This window comes from Apaloderma vittatum, unplaced genomic scaffold (genome assembly GCF_000703405.1).
Source record: "Apaloderma vittatum isolate BGI_N311 unplaced genomic scaffold, ASM70340v1 scaffold4858, whole genome shotgun sequence".
Taxonomy (NCBI): Eukaryota; Metazoa; Chordata; class Aves; order Trogoniformes; family Trogonidae; genus Apaloderma; species Apaloderma vittatum.
The window spans coordinates 41,280-57,791 of NW_009730097.1; the positions used below are offsets into that span (position 1 = coordinate 41,280).

A 16,512-nucleotide genomic window follows, 5' to 3' on the forward strand; every position below is an offset into this window, starting at 1 on the left:
ATTTGGTCCTCGCCATCGTTATAATTCATAGAAAGGATTACAAAATCAAATGACTAGCACTTTCTAGAATGTTAGAAATGTGACTTAAACCCACAGCTAGGTAGAGGTTTATTTCCCAGCATGTCAAAATGCCTTTGGAATTGGAAAAGCATTTATCTGGAAATGCTGTTTCCAAAAATAGGGCACTTGAAGAAATCTCTGCGAATCACTGAACAAGCTGCATCAGCGACACGGCTCCTGCTCTCCTCACTGACCAGCCTCCCCTAAACACAACGGCGGCCCCAGCCCGACGAAGCTGCTCTTGGTGCAGGAGCATCGGTCACTGGCCGGCTGCAGGTGCCACCAGCCGGTGCCACCACCGCCCACCATTGGCACTGGGGTGACACTTACCATCTCAGGCTTTACGCAGTTGAAAAGGGGAAGAAATAAAGGACCGAGCAGATATTTGGAAGCAGCAGCTGAGACAATCAACACAGGGTGAAGAGATTGAAATGTTAAAATGTGAATAAGGTGATATTAATGGCTCTTATTTGTGTAAGTGCAAGGAATAGACGCCAGGAGGAAAACAGAAGTCCATGGACAGAGGTTACTGGGTTGTGCTTTTTAGTTTAAAGGGGTTTGTAAAGGAAGCGATGATGTTTACAGGCACTAGACACACACGGGAGGGATGAGACAGAAAGATGCTCAAAGCCGAATAAAAAAAATGAAACCTGCTGTATAATCAGGCAGTTGAAGCTGACCCAATTAAAGCAAGGATGAGATCTACTGGCAGGGAATATAAGCTAATTGTGAGTTTTGAAATAAATAAAGAAAAAACCAAACAAGTAAAAATGATTCAGCTATTTTTGGAACTTCTATCAGAACTGATACAGAGCGCTGAAGCACTATATTAAAACTGTGGGAGTTCCAGTTTAACAGTCAAGGAATGCAAACTTAGTACATGGTCATTAATCAGATAGCTCAAGCAATATTTTCAACTGGAAGTACCTGCCAGAGTAGATTCCTGTTTTGAAAAGGTCTGGATAAACTTCAAGGATTACATTTTAAACGCAGCTTCAAGCTCATCTCTAACTTTTTACATCAATTTTACAAGCATGAATGTGAAACCTTTAACTGCCACTTCTAAAGAGCTCTTGTACACGTACGTTGACAGATTTAATTTTAGATGTTTCACAAGGATGCATTATACACACTATAATGTAGACTTGCATGCACAGGTAATTTAGACATTAGGCATAGATCATGTAAGTTAAACATGAAATTTCCTGCTCCAGACAAGAATTGCATATTGCTCTCATATTCAATGAGGAATTTAAGGAAGGTGCAAAACACAATCTATTTTAGATATTTGTGCACAGCAATACACATATTATTTGTGATGAAATCTGCACAAATTTAAAGCAGGTAGCGATCAGCTATGCCAACACCCAACTTGGAGCATCGGTTAACCAGCGGTTCTATCGAAAAGCATCTCTATCCTCCAGACCTGCAGCAGATCACAAACTCAGTTTGAAAGAAGGGTTTCACGTTGATGGAAAAACAAGGGAGGGATTATACACAACGCTGTGGGCTGCAAAAGCCACAAGTATTCCCTGTGCTCTGATCAGGGATCGGTGAGGTCTCTGCTGCACTGCCAATAAGACAGGTGCCAAGGGGACACAGAGAAAGGCAGAAAAAGTAAGGTAAATCTAGAAAACATGACCTACAAGCTAAAGGCCAAAGGAAATAGGGATCTTTAATCTAGAGAAAAGAAAAATCAAACAGGGCTGATATAGGTCTTCCAACACACAAAAAGCCACCACAGGGAAGCTGTTCTCCCTGTCTACAAGGGCTGGGAAAAAAGCCACGGGGCTAAGCTGCAGGAAGCACAGTTTAGTTTAAACTTTGAGAAAACCACACGCTATGAGAGGTGCTTAAGCAGGGGCAAGAGGAACGAGGGCCAGCAGCAGCCCCTGCTCCTGGCTCCGCTTCCAGCCACAGCCCAGCCCTGCCTCTCTCCGTGCAGCCTGGGACCCTGGCAGAGCCAAGAACCGGTCTCTGCCCCAAGCACACCGGCAGCTTTCTGCCTCCTACAGCTGCCGTAAGGGCAAATCCTCCGCTTATGGGTGCACGTCCAAACAGCTTTACTTGCTCTTTTTTAGGGCCTTCCAAGGGTGAAGTCAAACCTAAGGCAGGAGCAGAGCATTCACCGGGGCAAGGGGGAAGTGACGAGGGAGGACCCACGTGCAGCTTCTGCTGACAGAGCAGACGTGACATGACACGGGAAAGGGATGTGACATGGCTGAAAGAATATTTTGCACTGAGTATATACAGAGCGTCTTGAAAAATGCAAGGCTGCACTCGGAGTTACTTACCAAGTTAAGCACTGTTTGTGGAGGACATTTACTTACAACCATATAAAATTTAGACAAGACAGGTGCATATAAGATCCATAAAGTATAAGTATATGCTGGTAATACACAGCCAGCAAACACTGCCCTCTGCAAAGTTTAGGCTTGTAATCACCACACAGACACATTCTAAGTAAAATCTTACTTGCTTTCTGGATTTTAATTACACGTTTTAAAATTTGCTTTCACTAGGCTGGCAAAACCACTGATTCATAATTCTGTTTTTCCAGCACCTAATGAGAAAAGCAGGTTCTTCTTAAAATCCTGATTTTGCAATCAGACCTATGCAAGCAGATCCCTCCATCCACGGAAATATATGGCTATTTCTGTATGTATATGGTTATACAGAGGTATGCCTATAAATAAAATAGTGTTTTATTTATTTTCAAATGTCCCACAGACGGTGGAAATAAATTCAGCATGAACTCTACTATTTCAGAAAATGCAAGTATAAATTTAGTTTGACAGAACCTCTCCCGTGAAAAGAAACTCCTGGCTGAAATCACTGCAACAATTCAAATTGGCATGAAATTACAAGAGGTGTTGAAGAGGCTTCCTACATCCTATAGTCTTGTCCTTGGTACTCCAGCCAATTCAGGGGAAAAGGAAAACAACATATTCGCTGTTGAGTGCCCTTTTCTTATAAACATTAAACTGAGTGCTTGTAACACACACATGAATCTATGAATTGTCAGAAATACTGCTCTGATCTTGATACCACTCTCGATTAAATTTCATCCTTCAACTATTACCCAGCCCAAAAGAAAGAAACAAAACAAACCAACCTGACCCACACAGAGGAAATATTTCTATTCCTTTTCCCAGTGAGGAAATAATGAAGCCTTGATGTGGATTTGCTGCAGCCAAAAGAGGTGTCTGTCTCTCACTAAATGCAAAACCTCCTTTAAAGGAGAGGAATTGCTGTGTGTGCTCTGCAGCTTCAGTAAGGAAAAACCCCAAGAACTTCCAGACACGGATGGGCTGCTGTCTTACACCGCGCATCCCATCTTACTCTGCATTAAACTGAAGGGCCATGGGACAGAGCTAGCAATTCTGCACAAGCCTCAAACCCCGTATGTTTCGGTGTAAATATAGAGTAACTCCTGTGAAAAGGTTTGTGCATCACCCTGGCGACAGCGACGCAACAAGTGCGTCAGGACAGGAGCTCCGAATTCTGCATCCCTCTTCTTACCACAAAACCAAGTTCTGTCCAAGGATCTCAAATCGCGAGCAATTGACTTTTAACGATGGGAGAACTGAAGTAAAATTATGTTGATTCTGCACAATGACTTAGCAAGTTAGGAATAGAGGCCTCCTGGGTTTGTATTTCTACTTAAAGCTTGTTGAAGATCCTCGTGGCCTTTTCTTTCAGCCACAATAACATCCCTTCCTAGGTGCTGCAGAAGTTTTTAAGTGTTGCGATACAAATACCCCAGGACTATTTACCCATAACTGTGTATGCACGGGATAGCTAAAATGCTGCTCTTATAAATGAGTGGTTTTGGCTGGTTTCACTGAAGGTGCAGGTACTCAACCATCTTACAGAATCAGATTTTACAGTCCTGGACTGCAGCAGAACACAGGACAGGCTGAAGGCAGAACTTCAGTCTAGAGATTACCACAAGGCTCGTGCCCCATCTCTGTAAAAAACAGTTACTCATGATGTGAATCTCCGTGACTTTAATACAATTGTCACTAAGAAGTGTTTAGAAGAGGTAGGGTTGGACATTTCGGTCCCTTCCAGAAGAAATGTCAGTACAGCAGATGACAAAAGGTTGAGAGGAATTATATGTAGCGCAGGCAAGAATTACTCTGAGAAGCACAACTTTGAAGTCCAGAAATTGAAACTAAAAATAGAGCAATGTAGTCCATATGGTCCTATTTAAAGGTCTGCCAGCAGATCTATTTGAGAAGCTGCTTTTCAATTCTGGTAAACTCATTCAACTGAATTTTGCTTCAGGACTAAAACATTCATAAAAAGTGAAAACCAATTCTATCTAAAAAAAAAATAAAAATCTATCTCTCTCTATATATACATATCGCTGCTCTTATTTTTACAACATTGCAAATAAACTTAAATCAAACCCCTCTGCTCATAAGAGGCTGTAGCAATTTCTATCAGCTTTGGCTAAGAATTACACAGTCCTTAGCAATTTAAGATTTTCATGTGCAATCATAACGAAACATTCTATTTCTTGTGAAACTTGAAATACAAAACTCAATAAAACTTCATCATATGCTTCTTCATGCATTCTCCTACTTTCCTCCCTCACCACTAGAACATCCCTCACATCCTGACTATTATTTAGGAAAAAAAAACCCCAACAACGCAACCAACAAACAGAGCTTGGTTTTGCCAGATTAGGGAACAGGTCAAATGTCAATTTGAAACCAAATGCCGACACACACAGCCTGTCGATGGAAGCATTCATCGTGTGATGAACTATTTAAGTGTTACCTCTCCCACAGTTATGCTCCAGCTAGCAGAGTTCACGCTTGGTGGGGTACCAGGGACACCGCAAGCCCAGAGCTAAGAATGAGCAATCTGCGAAATTAGTGGGTGCAGTACTAGGGAGATATAGTTACACGATTTCTGCATCCTGAGCTCAAACCTCCATCGAGTGCTTCCGTGTGCTGCTGTGAACACAGCTTGCCTGACAGCACCTCTGGTTTTTCTCTGCTGTGCTATGGTGTGCATCTGCCTTATAGAATTTTACGAAAGCACTTGCTTCCGCTGCTGCTGAAGCTCATTGCAACCTCAGGCTTGGGTGACCTCCAGAGGATTGTCTCTTCACTTTCTCTGAGTCACTCTCCCATTGCCTGAGAAAAAAGTTCTAGTATATTGATCCACAGAAGCCATTACAAGACTGCAAGGAGACCGTTTAATGACACCCTTACTTTCTCTGGAGCGGAGTAATCTTCAGGTGACTGCTTAAAGCAATGGCGTTGTGCAGTCCTATAAAGGGGTCACAAAGGGCTCAGAAGTTGACTCATCTTTTTAAATACACAAATGTCAAAGTAAAATAAAGCAGGGAGCATTCTGACCACATGCTGACCGCTGGAGGAAGATGAAATTACAGTGGAAAATTGAGGACTGAATTTTTCAGGCAATGGTGCTGACAGGTTGCAAGGAAACCAAAACAGAACAACAGTGCAAAGGGCACTTTTCGAAAGTGAGAAACTCGCAGAAGAGAAAAGGCTGTAGTAAGAAATGCAACTAGCTACTAGCATCTATATGTTAAAACCATCCTCTACTTTAATATTTAGCTAAACTTCTCTTGAAATCTGACTACTTAAAGGGAAATTCCCTTTTGGTGAACCAGCGTAAAGTCTAGAGGAAACAGTTACTCTGCATTTACAATTACCTAACTGGGCAAAGTCAAGGCTCGTTACAGTGTCTTTAGGCTCCTCGCACACTTATCTAGTGGGCAAAGTTCCTCTTTCAATTACTTCCTGATAGGTCATCAAGAGGGAAAATCATTCCAGCAGGTGATACACAGGAATCTTCAAACTTAACTCCTTATCCCTGTTCTTTGGATGTAAATCAACTCATAGGGGAAAGAAGTCAGTTTCCACCAAAATGGCAGAACATTCATGTGCTCATTTCACTGACCTGCTGTTGAACACCTTCCAGATGTGTGCACAAAGTCCACAAAGGACAGAGGCACAAGACCGAGACAAAGATGAACTACAAGAACAGGCAAAGGAGGAGTTGCCAGGGGCGGCAGGCTCGGAGCAGGTAGCAGAACAGACGTGGCTGTTTTGACCACTTGGTTGATGTCAGAGCCGTGGAAAGTCTGGCAGGTTGTTGCTGCTTTTGGGAGCAAGGTTTAGGTCAGCGACACAGCTGCTGCTGCTTGAGAGATGGCAGACCCGTTTCTCTCAGCAGTGACAGTTGTCTTCTCCATCCCTCCCAACCCTCTGGTGGCAGCTCTGTTCTCCAGGACTCGTTCCTCAGATCATTGATCCACTCCTCTCCTCCTCCTAATCCTCAGACAACTATTATCACGGCAGAAACAGCTTGGCCCCGATTACCTCCCAGCCCCTCAATCTTTAGACAACAGATGGCTCTGGAAGTACTGATGTGTGAAGCATTTTCATGCATCTTAACAACTGCCTTAATTAAGCAGCGCTGTCATTAGGACTGGACAGGTGATCTAGATCTGAATATCCGAACCACTTCATCATCCAGCCATCTAAACTGACACTCAGAACCTGGCAACTCCAGGAACAGGGATGTTTGCTGGGATAATGTCAAATCCCAGTTGTCAGATACCCTACATTTTTAAAACAGCTTACATCCATGGCTGAGAAATTCCCAGCAATAACTTTCAAGTGTGAATTTCCCTGCAGTCTGGCTAAATATGATGGATAACTAAAAAAAGAGGGTAGTTGGGATACTGTATTTTTCCATTAGCACTTGAAGAATTATAAACCGTAACTGACATATCTGTGGACATTTATGCGTTTGCAGGCAGAGTCATAGGTGCAATGATAAAATGGGGAAAACACAGCTGCAAAACTGAGAAAATAAAACACAAGCTGTTGGGAAGACAAGGATAAATGGAATAGTAACAAAAAAGCGGTAAACGAAAAGAATACAACAAAGCACAAAATTACCACAGGGTGAGCACACTCAAGAACCATCATCCCCAGGAAGTACTTACAAGTAATAGGAATAGGAATATGCATTTCTTCTAAACATCAATGGCCAGTCAGATGAACAAAATATCCAAAAGGAGAAAAAAAGAATAACACATAATTAGATTTATATGTACTCTTGGATTTTTTTCAATACCCAAAGTATCTGTGCTGCCTCTCGTATTGAGCTCCTATTCTCCCAGACTGTTTTCAGGAGCTGTATGGTGGGGAGGATCAGATACTGAACTGGAGACACTTCTGCTACTGGCTTGTGCCACCATGAATATATCCCCAAACCTCTTTCTTCCGTACTTTTGCCATGCCACATAATGAGACTTACCTTTGTCTGTAAAGTGTTCTGAGATTTTTTTGCAACAGAAAGAAATATCTAAGAGCTATTAACATAAATAACAATGAATAGGAGAGTGACAATGTAAGAATGCTACAATCTCGGAATTCTTAGACAATGAACAAATTGTGTAATGATAAATCAAGCTTCATCAAACTCTAAAAGGCAAACAGTTCATTAATAATTCAAGCATCACTACGTATTTATAGCTGATCACTGGGGGTACACATTAGCTTTCTGCGTCACTGTGATTAAGCATTTTCTATTACAGTTTTTTAACAATACATTTCAGAATATTTTGATATGTTTCTGAGTAACGGCCGCAAAATGAGCTTTGGCATTCAGTTAAAACTTCAGAGGTGATGTCTTCCCTTTTACAACTAGCAAAGGGTTTCTCTGAAAAGGCTGCTTCCCAACAGATCTAGCACATGGCATTACAGATTAACAGCAAGTCACAAAGGAGCCTCAAAAGCAACAGCTGTGGTCAAGACAGGGGGGGGAAAAATGAAACACAAACTTTAACCTATTGCACTACTTGAAAATCCCATCCTTGAAGACACTACAAATACGAAGAAGTGCTCAGAGGTATAAATGCAGGGTTCGAGCATGCACTTTTATGGTTGCTTTGAACATAATTTTCCTACACACCCATGGAAACCAGATTGCCCAAATCACCCCCTACATCCCCCAAATTATTCCATTAAACCAATCCCTCTGATAGCCAGTGCCAGATTTCCCACAGTATTATAATTATCCCACTGAACATCTTGCTGTACTTTCTGTTTCCTCATGTCTCGGTCAAGAGACACGTGTGACCATACGAGACTCTTAGTTCTCATTAAAAAGCTGCGTAACCCCCAGGCTGCAGAGAAGAGCTCGGGGGGGGGGGGGGAGAAAAGGAAGATAATATTTTGGCATTTGATAGGCAATTTTGTCTCAATTTCTCCCCACATATGGAACCTGAAATAAGGGCTTCCTAAGGAGTATCCCCAAACCAACTGTTAAAATCGGTCAGAGTTACAGATCACTAAAAACATGATGTGATCCTAAGATGTACCTCACAACCTGAAACCCTGCCTGTCCTCCTCCTTAAATATGGACACCGAAGGGACACGGGTCACTGAGCGAGCAAATATCCCTTTGCTAATGCTATCCTATAGCTTGGGTATGTTCTGCTCAAGAGGCTTTTTGGGTTTTATTTAATTAGTTTAAGATAACAACCTAAATCCTAATCCAGCATAAGGAGCTGAATTTTCATAGGAGGAACTAATCCTACACCCTACATAGCCCCAAATCTCTTTTTTTGCTACCAACAGCAGTTTAAAGAACTTATTTACAGTGTCCCCATGACAGGCTGGCTGATCCTACTTATTCAGTCTTACAGTTAAAGGGGTCAGCAGAGGCTTTGTCCGCTCAAATGCACAAGTCTGAAAAGCGTCACATTCCTCACTCCAGGGAAATGCAAATCACAACTACACTGGAGTTAGAACTGTCCAGATGAAATCAGAAGTGACCAAAACTTAATCCTTTTGAGGGGCAAAGTCAAAGGGTATTTCCTCCAGAAAAGAAGTTTACAAATCTCTTGCTTTTCTTGTTTCATCTTGTTTTCACTAACCAGTCCTGTATTTTCTATTAAACAAAAATATTGAACTAACATTAAGGACAAACAAACAAGCTCCTTAGAGAATTGTCAATGTTTTGGGACAATAAAAATGGGGTATCTCAAGGTATGTATATATTAATGAAAGAAAACACTACTGCCTTATGTGGGCAAATGCACCCACGTGGACACTGACCACCACCTGTAAATTAAGAGACAAAATGATGCTGTAGCAATTTGTGTGTCCATATACAAATGAAGACACCAGAGTTGCAAACATGCAACTCATGTAGCTAGTGGGTTCCAAAAAAATCAAGAAAGCAAATGTTGTTGATGGTTTTGATTTTAGATACTGTAAAACAGTCATATTGAAACCAGAAATTTACATATGCACACACAAAATTTGTGCACAGATATACACATATGGAAACTTTGGGAGACTTTAGGCAACCCTGGGAGTCAACAGAAGTTTTTAGATAACAAACTTAAAGTCAACCACAACTTTTCTACTGCATAATAATTCTGGCTGGTATAAAATAGCCTCACATATCTGACTAAGCGCTATAACATGTTGGCAACCCTCAGAAATTTCTCTCGCCTGCCTTTCTGCAATGTGGTCCACAGAAACTATGAGCAACTGGGCCATGCTTGCTCACGCCTTGCATATGAAAGGTTCCAAAAAATACGATGATTTAGTGTGTCTCAGGGGGGGAAAAACAAAAAGGCTTCTGAAGATCTCCCTAACCCTAGTCTCAAACCAATGTCTGGCTTCCCTTAGTATTTCTGTCTCTTTTAATCTCTCTCATTCTTTTGCTCTTTGCACTGTTTAACAAAATGCTTCATTCATGAAATCCACCACACTGTGGATTAGTGGATAGTCCATTACCAACGAACTATGATGCCCTGGACCATGAACAAATGTCACTGTGATATTTTCCAGCTCCATTTGAAGAAAACTCTTCAAGTTTGTCTAATTAAATTATTTTTTCTGCATTGTTGCCTTGCAAGACTACACTGTCTAGTACACTGAGGCATTAGCCCTAGTGAACTGAAAAGGGGAACTCTTTTTAAAGTAAGGTTAATGCAAAAATCGAACGCAAAAGCTTAAGCTCTTAACATTTCTGTCTGTAAAACAGAAAGAGAAGTCTGTTAAACTGCTCTCTCAGACAAATGTGAGCTTTCAGCTCCTTCAGAAGTTCACATCAACCTGTGGCCCAAAGTAGCCTTTCCTTTTAAAAAAGCTGGTCCCAATCTGCATTAGCTGACAGACTTCACTTCATCTTCAGGGAACACTTGTCCATATGTGGCTCCAATCCCCAACTGGACGTGACTGGTGGTGCCTGTTCCGGGGAGAGGCAGGACCGATGCAATCAGCGGGGCTGTCAGGGATGCTGGAGGTGTGTGAGCAAGCCTCTTTCTGCACCGTTATAGCTTCTAAATGGGGAAAGATTTTAAAGTCGATGAGCCAGTTTATTTCTTATGACAGTGTGTATTCCAGCAGGTAGCCTTGGAAATGCCAGCAAACAGGCAGAGTGAGACACAGGCTGCAGTGATTCTGCCTGCCTGCACTGGGCAGTGGGGAACGGCAGAGGAAAATGCAATTTTCCAGCTCTAGAAAGACAAAGGGGAGAATTTGTATTTCTTATCCACTCCTCTTCTCTCTAAGTTTAATTTTGAAGAAAGATGCCCAGGTAAACTAAACCTACAGCAAGGTTAGGTGCAGTAAAGTTCTGTCTGTGGGACATCACAGCCACATTGACTCAATGTTGCTGCTTTGGGACCAGGCCAGTTCCATGGGAGTACACAGGCACCGGGTTAGGGGCCAGCTCAGGGCTGCACGAGCTTGGACTTTTTATATCAAGCAAATGGGTCCCTCAGTCTCCAGCCTCTAGAATTTGCTCTGCATTACAAGTACTTCATCTCTGGCTTTGTGTATTTTTCTGCCTATGAGATATCAATTTATACTGCAGCAGTCATGACAGTTGAAACATCAGAAGAATAAAATGCAGGAAAAAGCTAGATCTGGATAAATCTCTCTATCGTTTACTCATCTGAGTTAAAAGTACACTAGAAAACAACAACAACAAAAAAGTGGAATCAAGCTACAATCCATTGATGAAAATTCTGACCTATGGCATGCAGTTAGGGGGTCAGCATTTTTTTGAAAATCCTGAAAATGAACCTATGGCAAGGAAGATTTGACTTTGGGATTTTCTTTTTACATCAGAACCAGCCTATTTCTCCAGTTTCTTGAGTTTTTTTTCTGAACAGCAGCCCTGCACTCCAGCATCAGTAGCATGGAATTATCCATTTGCATATGTGCTCTGAAGTAAGATAGAGGAGACCATATCTAGATTTAAACTGCTGTTGGTATTTTGAGGAAATGTGTGGCTGTTTGTCACAGAGATATAAGGTCTCAAAGGCACAGAGTTTCGCTCTGGAAAGCTGCACTCCCTGAAATAGACCAAGTAAAACCACCAAGGCTCTCACATTTAATACTACCTGTACCCTAGACAAGGGGCTGCCAGGCTCCCTAGCTCATGTTTCATTTAGAATAAAATTACTGTCGAAAAGTAGGGTGACTGGTAAAAAGATATACAAAATACAGCCTTTTCTCAAGAAAACCTCCTGCCTAGTAAATGTGGAGTATCTGGAGATAGTAGCAACCCCAACAGTCTATTTCAGAGCGTTAAGTGCAAATGGGCCAAAGAAAAACACACAAAACAAACTGTCTGAATGATTTTCATTGCCACAGATGTTTTTTCCAAGTTGCATTCCCCTGTAAATAAAAGCGAACTCTTGGAAAGGTTCTAACCCTCTGGTTGAAAAGATCCTAATCACAGTGGCTGCAAAGAAATTGCTGTGTCAAAACACACCTCAGTGAGCTTTAGAAAGAATTCTTGTCTTCTATTACATGACTGCGCCAGCTCACACGCATACTTCTATTGCCTCATTATTACCTGGTACTTATCCACGCACCTTCATAAGTCATCCTTTCTCATTAATTATGAATTAATTACCATTAACTCTTTGCAATAACAACCGTTCTTTTATTGCTCACCTGCCAGGACAGAAATCTCTTCCAGGACTACAACTCCTCAGTGGTTGTGTTACGTAAGCAGGTATTAACTGCTGTCTTCTAACACAAATGGAATGTTTTATCTCTACCAAATTTATTCTTCTTTTTGAAGTAAAAACACTCTAGGCAGAAGGTCCAAGATGGAAGCAAAGCAGAAACTTACCTTCTCTTGATAGTAAGCATCGCTCCCAAGAGGATAATAACAAACATCAGAAGCCCAGCTATAACTCCAGCCATTTTAACCGTGCTGTCAACTTGTTTTTCTGGTTCCACTGCATTGGAATTCTGGGTGGAAGCTCCTTAAAAGATGGAGGGAAAGGAAGGAGGAGATTTAAAGACAATTTGCAGAAAAATTGTGCAATGATTCACTTGAAATATTCATTTGAAAGCCTAAAAACATATTTGCTATTGAATTGACACAGACAACTGTCCATCTAACCAAATCTGCCTTGAATAAGAGCTAATAACAGATAATTCAGAACAGTAATAGGGTGTAAAATGTTGGTGCGGTGCAACTTGACTCCAATATTTTATTATATTATACTGTGACGGGGAATTTACTCTTCTGAAGCACCCGGTATATACCCATAAACATGAGAATTAATAGTAGTTATAATTTTAATCTCAAATGGTTTAAGTGGATGTGCAATTCTTACTCACTGAAATAACGAATGTAAAAGTTTACAATAACATACTCCGTAATACTCCTTGCAGAAACCTTTTTCTTCTAAAAATCAAAACACATTTGTCTTTCTCATGATAGCGGAGGCCTGGCTTTTGCAAACATATGGTTACAATTACGCACAGAGCAAGCATTATTCCAATGCACAGAGCACCCTCCACATCATCTACTGCACTGCATGCATGAGGTCTTCTGCAGCACAGGCAAGACAACAAAATTTCCATTCAGAATTTTTGCTTCTCTAGCATAAAGCCTACACCTAAAACCAAAACACGTTTAGGAACATTATTTGCACATCACTTCTCTTTTTACTTCCCTGTCATGATCTAACTTTAATGGTCTTTTGGCCCTGCAATAGCTGAGCCCCCTGCAGAACGTTACTCTCTCTCCTGCTGCTGGGACTACTTGTACAGTGCTTATTATATACCTTAGCTCCACTGACTTCACTACTTGCTGCACAGTCTTTTTCCAGATATAACTTAAAACACTGAGCTTGATTTAGAAAGCCCCACAAGATTTGAGTCGTGGCTACTCTACAGACTAAATAAGCCTATCTTTATTATATTCCGCATATACTTAACTACTCCTAAAAATATCACCCTTGCATTTGATGAAGTTTAATGAATTCATGTTACGTGAGATCACAGTCTTATCTTGGGCTTCTCCTTTGCTGTTGGAGTCAGTCAAGTCTTCCTCTAGAGCTTAAACATGGTAGGAAAAGGGAATCAAAGGTGAAAAGGGAGTGCTGCCATCAGGAGACTCTAATGCTTTGCTCTTTTAAGAGCTCTGTGTTGCTGACCTTCAGAAACAGCTGATTCGCTTCTGTTCATGAAGTCAGCCACTTGGGGAGATAATATTCAATTGTGTCTATATGTTTGTGAAACAGTAGAAATCCTCACTGGGTTATTCTTTAGCCCATTTGCCACATGTTAAACTGCACATGCTCTAAAAGATCGCTGTCTGCAAGGATGAGTCCCAACGGTTACCGTGCTCAAATCGTACAACTGAATATAGGGCTGATAGTTCTGAATTGGGCTTTGGCTGATGGACTTCCAGGTATGAGGATCTGATCCTGAAGAAAGTGTTTTATTTTCCTCTCATCATATCTTAAAAAGCACCTATAGAACAATGACACGATAAATGCAAAGCAAGAAAACTCACCACATGCAGTGATAAAAGCATGATTTCACTTTTCCTACAGCTAAGCTGTTAATCTCGTTTGCCACAGCAAAACACAATATTTACCAAGCAAAAATGCTGGCTGTTCAAAACACACAGGTAATGTTCAGCTTTTTTGTCCCTGACAACTCTACTGCTCTGCTGCATCCAACCGTTTTCCCATTCAGTTTAGAGTTCACTGGTAACTTCTGTGCTTACGTGTCTGAAACGTATTAATGGGACTCATGAGCGTGAATATCAAATGATGTATCAATTGTGTATTGCCATCTTTATTTGACAACATCTCTTACAATCTTGGAGAAAACCTGTTCAAGAGACAAGCTATATACCATCACACAGGCCATCCCAACACTGTCACACAACAAAATATATGATAAAAGTAGAATTCTTTCCCTGAAAGTGGCTCAAACTCTATTTGTCTGAAGTGAAACCCAAAAGTAGTTCAAATTATCCTTCACCTAAGTTGCAGTTACTCCTATGACTATAATAGGTGGTTTCTACCGCAAACAGGACAATCAGAGCCCCCTAATTTTTAAATCACCTGAATACTCTCATGAACCACATTAAAAAAAAAAGTAAAAGGCACTGTCAACTTTGTTCTCTAACCCACTAGATCACTGATTTTGCCAGGCTGTAGCTTGTTACTACAGGCAATGTGTGGTCAGTGTATTTTTGTTTCATATTTCTTGTCTCATTGTAAACTACTCCAGTTCCAGAAAGAGAATAAGGCTTATTATCCATCCTGACACATCCATGCTCTGGTGACTGATTCACTTGAATCTTCTATGCAACTATTTCTATCTATCTTGGCAAAGGCCAACAATTTCTTTAGGCCACCAGTCCGACCATTTGTAAGTTGTCTAGCTAATAGCACCCAGGAATTGATAACACAACAGTATCGGTAAATTCCTGGGTCTTGCATTGTTAAAGCTTTGCAATGAAACACTGCAGCAAAAGTCTCTGGATTTTGTGCCATTCTGGTGTATTTTCCTTGGAAACAGCTAAATCGACCACAGTGGCTTGTACTGTCACCTGCACCACGAGCAGCCGCCGGTAAAGAGGTTTCTGTTCTGGCACAAGCAGGTCTGTGAGCTGTTACTGTCCTTGCAGAAGATGACTTCTGCGGCTCCTGAGGGTAATGCAGTTTCAGAACTCAGTTTTGCTTCTCTCCTTTATAGGCGTGCAGGCAGATCTGAAACCCTTTGAGCACAGAAGCCCATAAAAGCTACTCAGATAGCCATTTCATACAAAGGTCTTTAAATACACTTGGAGAGCTCTGCACTACTGTACTTGAGAGGCTGCCCTTTTCCTTCTGAAAAACAATGTTTCTATACTGCTGACATTAAAAGGGAAGGAAAATAAACTGTAACCATAATTTCCAGTGCTTACTTCCACCATGTTTCCTGAAATAAACTGTTCCTCATAATTGAAGTAGGATACTGGAGTAATAGGATAGAGAGCAGGTCACCGCTGTCATTACTGGGTGTGTTCCAGGGGCACCCAGAGCCCCCGCAAAGGCCAGGACCCCATTACGCTGTACTAACATGAAGTAGGACAATTTTCTGCCCTAAGTTTACTTTCTTAATAAGGAAGGCAAATGATAGAAGACGGTGCCAGAGAAGGGAAGACTGTCGGTCCCTTGACTCCCGAGCTGTGCAGTATCTACCAGACCAGGCTACCGCTTCCAGAGTTCTACATTTATGTGCCGTACAAAATGCACTTTCCCAGAAGCTTGACCAGTAGCACGAATCTGACTTTCACAGGCACTAACATCCCCCCAGCACTCCATTTTATATCCATAGCTGTTTCAAGATTTTAGTCCTTTCCCATCAATCTGATTTACTTTGCTTTTTTCAACCCTGTTCCAGACTTCCAGAGGTTCAGCCTCTCGCAGAGGGCAGAACGCATACACACAGCACACTCCTAGGAGAAAGTGTTCTGGTGATGTTGCAGAGATGCAAAGAGAGCAGAGCAGGGGAAAATGGGTCCTTTCCCAAAATCACCTGCCTCCTCAGCCCACAAGAATTCAGGTTTATAGATCATTAAGCACCGATGTTTATTTTTGGTAACACATTCAGGGGCACTCAAGGTGTAATCTGGCAATCCTGCTGTGGATTCACAGATGCCTAAATCCCAGATTAGCTCAGTAAGGTGTAACTGCTGGAAGCATGTTTTCATGTTGGGCCAGCTTCTTTGAAACCCAAAATTAATTTCAGTATAGGAGGGCTGCCATTTATATTCCAGAGTTCCACCCTTCAGAACAGCTGAAAGCATTTCTGTCCACAAGGAGGAGATGATGTGTTCAGCTACTCTGAGCTGGGAGATGGTTTGCAAGTGATTCCAAAAGTCTCAAGTTTTTGCCAGTCATAACTGAAGAGGGGAACCTTCTCAAAATTCTAATTAAGTAAAAAAATCATCCACTTAACAGCAAGTGTTCATACATAGTGCTATACACTCCTAGGGCAATAGTCATATGCACTTTAAATCCTCTCAATGCTCATGCAAGATAAGCAATAAATTATGTTATTTGATTTATAGACCTGGAAAGATTAAAGATATGCCTTTGGCATCACAGGCAGAGCTAAGGACTGA

The 16,512-nt window shown here is 41.5% G+C and overlaps 1 protein-coding gene across 1 annotated transcript in view; it reads right to left on the reverse strand.

Annotated features, from left to right (window-relative positions):
• Nucleotides 1–16,512, reverse strand: part of LOC104277869 (receptor-type tyrosine-protein phosphatase T-like) — a gene marked incomplete at its 3' end in the record, with an annotated part of 98,939 nt that overhangs the window by 41,146 nt on the left and 41,281 nt on the right. Inside the window, exons 5-6 of the mRNA XM_009874652.1 lie at nucleotides 12,223–12,358; nucleotides 7,058–7,087 (exon numbers count right to left, since the gene is read on the reverse strand). Coding sequence (XP_009872954.1) covers nucleotides 7,058–7,087; nucleotides 12,223–12,358 — 166 coding nt within the window. The remainder of the gene's footprint in view (nucleotides 1–7,057; nucleotides 7,088–12,222; nucleotides 12,359–16,512) is intronic.